At 57.9% G+C, this 9,132-nt stretch overlaps 2 protein-coding genes across 2 annotated transcripts in view; both read right to left on the reverse strand.

The window, feature by feature from the left end:
* The window catches only part of SVBP (small vasohibin binding protein), a 4,482-nt gene extending 1,585 nt beyond the window's left edge, over positions 1-2,897 (reverse strand). Inside the window, exon 1 of the mRNA XM_014960959.1 lies at positions 2,880-2,897. Within this exon, the coding sequence (XP_014816445.1) occupies positions 2,880-2,897 (18 nt within the window). The remainder of the gene's footprint in view (positions 1-2,879) is intronic.
* Positions 2,898-5,065: 2,168 nt separating this feature from the next.
* The window catches only part of TRIM62 (tripartite motif containing 62), a 7,645-nt gene continuing 3,578 nt past the window's right edge, over positions 5,066-9,132 (reverse strand). The window contains exons 3-6 of the mRNA XM_014960960.1: positions 8,826-8,926; positions 7,497-7,753; positions 7,304-7,419; positions 5,066-5,834 (exon numbers count right to left, since the gene is read on the reverse strand). Coding sequence (XP_014816446.1) covers positions 5,284-5,834; positions 7,304-7,419; positions 7,497-7,753; positions 8,826-8,926 — 1,025 coding nt within the window. The 3' untranslated portion in view covers positions 5,066-5,283. The remainder of the gene's footprint in view (positions 5,835-7,303; positions 7,420-7,496; positions 7,754-8,825; positions 8,927-9,132) is intronic.

Genomic DNA, 9,132 nt, shown 5'->3' on the forward strand with positions numbered 1-9,132 from the left:
CTATATCCCACCCCCTATATACCATACCTCATATAGCCCACCCCCTATATACCATACCCCCTATACCGCCTCCCTATATATCACACCCCTGGACACCATCCCCCATGTAGATCACCCCCCATACATCATATCCCATATAGATCACCCCCTATATATCACCCCCTATACATCATACCCCATATAGATCAGCCCCTATATATCACCCCCTATATATCATACCCCTAAGTAGCCCACTCCCTATATATCATACCCTCCTATAGCCCATCCCCTATATACCATCCCAATATAGCCCTCCCGTATATATCACACCCCTGTACATCATACCCCATATAGATCACCCCCTATATATCATCCCCCTCTACGTCATACCCCCAAGTAGCCCACTTCCTATATACCATACCCTCCTATATCCCACCCCCTATATACCATACCTCATATAGCCCACCCCCTATATACCATACCCCCTATAGCTCATCCCTATATATCACACCCCTGGACACCACACCCCATATAGATCACCCCCATACATCATACCCCATATAGCCCACCCCCTATATATCACCCCTCCATACATCATAACCGCAAGTAGCCCACTCCCTATATACCATACCCTCCTATAGCTCACCCTGTATATACCATACCCCTTATAGCCCACCCCCTATATAAACACCCTCTATACACCCACCTTCCGCACCCTGGCCCCTCCCCACAGCACAGCCCTATAGGCATTGCTGCTATAGGTAAGCAGCATCCCCTATATGGACCCCTCCCCACCCCGTCCCCTCTGCACTGTGACACACCACGGCAGGGCACATATGGCACGCCATAGGGCACTGGACGGTGTGGATGGCGTGGCACAGAATGTATAGCGTGGCACTGCACAGTGCGGTATGTATGGCACGGCACGGCATGGTACATATGGCACGGCACGGTATGGTAAAGCAAGGTATGGAGCAGTACATACGGCACGGCACAGTACATATGGTGCTGCACGGGACGGCACAGTACATATGGTGCTGCACGAGGGCATGATACCATACATATGGCACTGCACATATGGCACGGCACAGCACGTATGGCACAGCACAGGATGTATGGCATAGCACAGCACATATGCTGTGGCATAGTACGGTGTGGTACATATGGCACAGCACAGGATGTACAGCGTGGCACAGTACAGTGCACCGTGGCAGGGTACATATGGCACAGCATAGCACATATGGCATGGCACAGTATGGTGTGGCACATATGGCACAGCAGAGGACATATGGAATGGCACAGTATGGTGTGGCACATATGGCACAGCACAGGATGTACAGAGTGGCACAGTATGGTGCACCAAGGTATGGAGCAGTACATATGGCACGGCACAGTATGGTGCACCATGGCACAGTACATATGGTACAGCACAGGACATATGGCATGGCACACTGTGTTGTGGCACTTATGGCACAGCACAGGACGTATGGCACGGCACAGTATGGTGCACCAAGGTATGGAGCAGTACATATGGCAGGGCAGACCGTGGTGCACCACAGGACGGCGCAGTACATATGGTGTTGCACGATGGCATGATACCATACATATGGCACTGCACATACAGCACAGCACAGCACGTATGGCACAGCACAGTGCGGTACATATGGCACAGCACAGGACGTACGGTATGGCGTAGTATGGTGTGATACATATGGCACAGGATATACGGTGTGGCACAGTATGGTGCACCACGGCATAGTATGTATGGTGCTGCACGATGGCATGACACCATACATATGGCACTGCACATATGGCACAGCACAGCACATATGGCACAGCACAGTGCGGTACATATGGCACAGCACAGGACATATGGTGTGGCATAGTATGGTGTGATACATATGGCACAGGACGCGCAGCGTGGCACAGTATGGTGCACCACGGCATAGTATGTATGGTGCTGCACGATGGCATGACACCATACATATGGCACTGCACATATGGCACGGCACAGCACGTATGGCACAGCACAGGATGTATGGCATAGCACAGCACATATGCTGTGGCATAGTACGGTGTGGTACATATGGCACAGCACAGGATGTACAGCGTGGCACAGTACAGTGCACTGTGGCAGGGTACATATGGCACAGCATAGCACATATGGCATGGCACAGTATGGTGTGGCACATATGGCACAGCAGAGGACATATGGAATGGCACAGTATGGTGTGGCACATATGGCACAGCACAGGATGTACAGAGTGGCACAGTATGGTGCACCAAGGTATGGAGCAGTACATATGGCACGGCACAGTATGGTGCACCATGGCACGCTACATATGGTGCAGCACAGGACATATGGCATGGCACAGTATGCTGCAGCACATATGGCATGGCACACTGTGTTGTGGCACTTATGGCACAGCACAGGACGTATGGCACGGCACAGTATGGTGCAGCAAGGTATGGAGCAGTACGTATGGCAGGGCAGACCGTGGTGCACCAGGGGACGGCGCAGTACATATGGTGCTGCACGATGGCATGATACCATACATATGGCCCTGCACATATGGCACGGCACTGCACGTATGGCACAGCACAGGACGTATGGCACGGCACAGCACGTATGGCATGGCCCAGTGCACCAGGGCACGGTGCCGTACACACGCCACGGCTCGGTGCAGCACACAGGGCACGGCACAGTACATATGGTGCTGCACGATGGCATGATACCATACATATGGCCCTGCACATATGGCACAGCACGTATGGCATGGCCCAGTGCACCAGGGCACGGTGCCGTACACACGGCACGGCTCGGTGCAGCACACAGGGCACGGCACAGCATGACGTGGCACAATATGGCATGGCATGGCATGGCACAGTCACCACGGCACAATATCAGAATTGTCCATGTCGGAAGGGACCTTTCAGATCATCGAGTCCAACCATCAACCTCTGATAAACCCACCACTGACCCGTGTCCCTCAGCACCACGGCTGCCCGGCTTCTGAGCACCTCCAGGGATGGGGCCTCCACCCCTGCCCTGGGCAGCCCAGTCCAAGGCTTCAGAACCCTTTCCATGGAAACACTTTCCCCAATCTCCATCCTGAACCTCCCCTGGTGCAACGTGAGGCCATTTCCTCCTGTTTCATCGCCTGTTCCTTGGGAGCAGAGACCGACCCCCCCTGGCTACACCCTCCTTTCAGGGAGTTGGAGAGAGCCAGAAGGGCTCCCCTCAGCCTCCTCTTCTCCAGGCTGAACACCCCCAGCTCCCTCAGAAGTTCTCCAGACCCTTGTCCTTGCTCTCCATACCCCTCACCAGCTCCGTTGCCCTTCTCTGGACCCGCTCCAGCCCCTCAATGGCTTTTTTTTGCGGTGAGGGGCCCAAAACTGGGCACAGCCCTCGAGGTGGGGCCTCACCAGTGCCCAGTCCAGGGGAAATGGTGACCTCCCAAGTCCTACTCCCCACGCTGTTCCTGACACAGGCCAGGATGCTGGTGGCCTTGGCCACCTGGGCAATATGGCACAGCACAGCACGGTACGTATGGTATGGCACACCATGCCACAGCAAACACAGCCCAGCACACCGTGGCATGGTGCAATATGGCACAGCACACCATGGTGCAGTATATCCAGTGTGGCATGGCACACCCCGGTGCAAAATGGCACAACAGGGCACACTGTGGCACAGTGCACAATGGCACAGCAGGGCACACCATGGCACAGCGCATGATGGCACACCATGGTGCATGATGGCACAGCAGGGCACACTGTGGTGCACAATGACACTGCACGGCACACCATGGCATGGCGCACAATGGCACACCATGGCGCATGATGGCACAGCAGGGCACACCATGGCACAGTGTACAATGGCACACCATGGCGCATTATGGCACAGCAGGGCACACCGTTGTGCACGATGGCGCAGCAGGGCACACCGTGGCACAGCACATGATGGCACACCATGGTGCATGATGGCACAGCAGGGCACACCATGGTGCACGATGGCACACAGTGGTGCACGATGGCACAGCAGGGCACACCATGGCACAGTGTACAATGGCACACCATGGCACATTATGGCACAGCAGGGCACACCGTTGTGCACGATGGCGCAGCAGGGCACACCGTGGCACAGCACATGATGGCACACCGTGGTGCATGATGGCACGGCAGGGCACACCGTGGCATGGCTCATGATGGCACACCACGGTGCACGATGGCACAGCAGGGCACACCATGGTGCACAATGGCACAGCAGGGCAGACCATGGCACAGTGCACGATGGCACACCACAGTGCAAAATGACACAGCAGGGCACACTGTGGCACAGCGCACGATGGCACACCATGGTGCATTATGACACAGCAGGGCACAGTGCATGATGGCACACAGTGGTGCACAATGGCACAGCAGGGCACACCGTGGCATGGCGCACGATGGCACACCACAGTGCACAATGGCACAACAGGGCACACCATGGCACGGTGCACGATGGCACACTGTAGTGCATGATGGCACAGCAGGGCACAATGTGGCACAGTGCACGATGGCACACCACGGTGCACAATGACACAGCAGGGCACATCATGGCATGGCACATGCTGGCACACCACGGTGCACGATGGCACAGGAGGGCACACCGTGGCACGGTGCACAATGGCACACCATGGCATGGCGCACGATGGCACACCACGGTGCACGATGGCACAGCAGGGCACACCGTGGCACAGCACACGATGGCACAGGAGGGCACACTGTGGTGCAGCACACAGGGTATGGCACGGTGCACCACACCACGGTGCAATACCCGCTGTGGCACCCTGCTGCACCCCACAGCACCGTACGGCACCCCCCGGCGCACCCCCCGGGGGTCTCCACCACCGGCCCCTTCTCTCCAAATCCTTTTATTGCAGCAGCCCGGCCCCCGCTCCCCCCGCGCCGGGACCCGCAGCACGCAGGGTATGGCACGGTGCACCACACCACAGTGCAATACCCGCTGTGGCACCCTGCTGCACCCCACAGCACTGTACGGCACCCCCCGGCGCACCCCCCGGGGGTCTCCACCACCGGCCCCTTCTCTCCAAATCCTTTTATTGCAGCAGCCCGGCCCCCGCTCCCCCCGCGCCGGGACCCTCCTGGAAGCACAGGACAGAGCAGGGAAGGGGGGGAAGATGAAAAGGCCGGATCCTGCCCAGCGCCGGGGGCAGTTCCTGGGGCAGGATCAGCCCGAACCTCCACCATACAGCGGGAAAAGACCCCAGGGGAGGGGGGCAGGACGACACCACCCCCCCGTTAGATGCGGACGGTGTTGATGCGGAGGGGTTGGACGTTCTTCCCGTTGGCGTGGCTCTGCCCGGGGCTGAAGTAAGAGCAGAGCTTCCCGGGAAACCGCTCCCGGAAGGTGTAGAGCCAGGACATGTCGTCGGCGTTGTAGAAGATGAGGAGCCCCTTGTCGTAGTCCAGGAAGACCCCCACCTTCTCCAACTTGCTCTTGACGTTGAGCCGGGTCCAGGGCTCGGTGCAGGCGCTGTACTGGTTCCCGTCGTGCATCACGATGCAGTAAAACCCTCGGCTGGGCTGGATTTGGATGCTGCCCTTGCGGGTGACGGCTTCGTGGGCCAAACCGATCATCCACTGGGTCTTCTCGGAGACCACCACCTCCCAGTAGTGGACCCCGCCGCCAAAAGCCTCCGAGCCCAGGACCGAGACCTCCACGTCGAAGCGTTTGGGGGAGTCCTGCAGCGGCTGGGGGTGCAGGTTGCCGTACGCCACGATGGTGCAGTCGTCGGAGAGGATCAGGCGGTGGTGAGCCGTGCCGGGGTCCAGCGTCAGGGCTGCTGGCACTGGAGGGGGGACATGGGGAAAAGGTGGGGACAAGTGTCAACGCAGCACCCAGACCCAGCGCAGATGGCTCTGTCCCACCGGTCTGGAGAAGACCACGGTGTGGAGAAGGCCACCAGCACATCCCCATTCTTCACCGGTGACGTCGCCATCCCCATCCCTCGCCAGTGATGTCCCTCATCCACTGGTTTGGAAAACACCACAGTGTGGAGAAGACCACCAGCACATCCCCATTCTTCACCGGTGATGTCGCCGTCCCCTTCCCTCAGCAGCACATCATCATCCCTCACCAGTGATGTCCCTCATCCACTGGTTTGGAATCCATCCCTCACCAGTGAAGTCCCTCATCCACTGGTTTGGAAAACACCACAGTGTGGAGAAGACCACCAGCATGTCCCCATCCCTCACTGGTGATGTCCCCATTCCCATCCCTCATCAGTTATGTCCCCCTGTCCCTCACCAGCACAGCCCCATCCTTCACCAGTGATGTCCCCCATCCTTCACAGGTGTGTCCCTATCCCTCACCAGTGATGTCTCCCCCCCTCACCAGTGGGTCCCCTTCCGTCACTGGTGATGCCCCCATCCCTTGTTGGTGCATCCTCATCCCTCATTGGTCATGTCCCCACCCCTCACTGCCACATCCCCATCCCCACCCCTCCCTGGGACCCCCCCAGCCCTGCAGCCAGTGCATCCCCATTCTTCACCAGTGACATCCCCATCCCTTATCAGAGATGTCCCTCATCCACTGGTTTGGAAAACACCATAATGTGGAGAAGACCACCAGCACATCCCCATTCTTCACCAGCGTGTCCCCAGCCCTCCCCGGTGATGTCCCCATTCCCATCCCTCATCAGTTATGTCCCCCTGTCCCTCACCAGCACGGCCCCATCCTTCACCAGTGATGTCCCCCATCCTTCACAGGTGTGTCCCTATCCCTCACCAGTGATGTCTCCACCCCTCACCAATGGGTCCCCTTCAGTCACTGGTGATGCCCCTATCCCTTGTTGGTGCATCCTCATCCCTCATTGGTCATGTCCCCTCCACTGGTTTGGAAAACACCACAGTGTGGAGAAGACCACCAGCATGTCCCCATCCCTCACTGGTGATGTCCCCATTCCCATCCCTCATCAGTTATGTCCCCCTGTCCCTCACCAGCACAGCCCCATCCTTCACCAGTGATGTCCCCATCCTCATCCTTCACCAATGATGTCCCCCTGTCCCTCACCAGCACGGCCCCATCCTTCACCAGTGATGTCCCCCATCCTTCACAGGTGTGTCCCTATCCCTCACCAGTGATGTCTCCACCCCTCACCAATGGGTCCCCTTCAGTCACTGGTGATGCCCCTATCCCTTGTTGGTGCATCCTCATCCCTCATTGGTCATGTCCCCACCCCTCACTGCCACATCCCCATCCCCACCCCTCCCCCGGACCCCCCCAGCCCCGCAGCCAGCGCATCCCCACAGCCCTCACCGGGATGGATATCCTGGAAAAGGGATTTCCAGATGGTGTACTGCAGCGGCCCCATGTATTTGGAGGTGGGAAAGTCCTCGTAGGTCAGGTTGGTCTCGTGGATCTTCCCCTTCAGCCTGCGAAGGGGAAACGATGGAGAAGAGGCGGGGACACAACTCGGGGGACCCCCCGGTGTCACCCCGGTGTCACCCACCTCTCGGAAAGGGACGCGACACCGGCTAAAAAGACGTGTTTGTCGGCTTCGGCCAAGCGCTCCTGGAGGATCTGGCTGCCCTCCTGCACCTTGCGGAGCTGCTGGCTGTAGCGCTGGATCTTCTGCTCGATGTCAGTGAGTGTCCGCGCCGTGTCCGCCTCCAGCTCCTCCAGCATCGCCTTCTGCCGCTCCCGCAGCAGCCGGTGCAGCCGCTCGAAAGCCTCCCCAATGGTCACCCGCAGGCTCTTGGCTGAGGACTTTTGGGGTGCAGGTATCAGGACCCCCTCCCAAACCTGCCCTGACCCCCTCCATGAATCCGTAATTCCCAAAATTAACCCCACAGTCCCGTTAGCCCAAGCATGAGCAGGCAGTGGGCAGCTGCAGCCCAGAAGGCCAATCCCATCCTGGGCTGCATCAAAAGCTGCGTTGCCAGCAGGTCCAGAGAGGGGATTCTGCCACTTTGCTCTGCTCTGGTGAGACCTCACCTGGGGTGATGGTGGTGAGGTAAGGTGGTGAGGTAAGGTACCTCACTGGTAAGGGATGGGGACATCACCAGTGAAGTCCCTCATCCACTGGTTTGGAAAACACCACAGTGTGGAGAAGACCACCAGCATGTCCCCATCCCTCACTGGTGATGTCCCCATTCCCATCCCTCATCAGTTATGTCCCCCTGTCCCTCACCAGCACAGCCCCATCCTTCACCAGTGATGTCCCCATCCTCATCCTTCACCAATGATGTCCCCCTGTCCCTCACCAGCACGGCCCCATCCTTCACCAGTGATGTCCCCCATCCTTCACAGGTGTGTCCCTATCCCTCACCAGTGATGTCTCCACCCCTCACCAATGGGTCCCCTTCAGTCACTGGTGATGCCCCTATCCCTTGTTGGTGCATCCTCATCCCTCATTGGTCATGTCCCCACCCCTCACTGCCACATCCCCATCCCCACCCCATTCTGGATGCTCCAAGCATCCAAGGAGGGATATTTGACCCCACACCCCTATACAAAACCTAAGACACACCCCGTTGCTGGCAAGGATGGAGAGAAAATTAAACGTCGCTGAAAGGTGAACCCCTGAGCAAGGAAAAAGTGATGAATATAAAACAAAAGCTAATTAAAAAGGTGGAGAAAAGCAGCCCTGAAGGAAATAAAAGAGAGATAAGCTGCCTGATGGGTGGCTTTGTCAACCTGCCAGCAGGTTTCAGGGTACCAGAGAAGGAAAAAATAGGGCAGATCCACAAAACTGTGGGGTTTGGGGTCTTTGGAGGGGCTGAAATCAGGGGAGGGGACGGGGTGCTATTGGGGGGCACAGCCGTGTCCCCCCTCGTACCTTGGTCTCCGCCAGCTGCCTCTTGAGGAGGTGCAGGGCTTCTGTGTGACCGCGCTCGCTCTCCTGCAGCCCCTGGAGCTGCTCCTTCAGCTCCCGCTGGGAAAAAAACCAAACACACACATAAAATAGGGGATTTAGGGAAAAAGAGGGATTTAGGGATCCCAGCAGGCACCTTTCCTGCCAAAGCCTGGCTTGTGGGGTTACAGGGAAGAAGGGAAAAGGGGGTGCAGGGGTGGCAGGGGCATGGTCAGTCCCTGCTGGCACAGGGCTCCCATCCAGGGCAGAGCTGGGGGGGGTGGGTAATGGA

Source organism: Calidris pugnax, unplaced genomic scaffold, assembly GCF_001431845.1.
Source record: "Calidris pugnax isolate Ruff unplaced genomic scaffold, ASM143184v1 scaffold580, whole genome shotgun sequence".
NCBI lineage: Eukaryota > Metazoa > Chordata > Aves > Charadriiformes > Scolopacidae > Calidris > Calidris pugnax.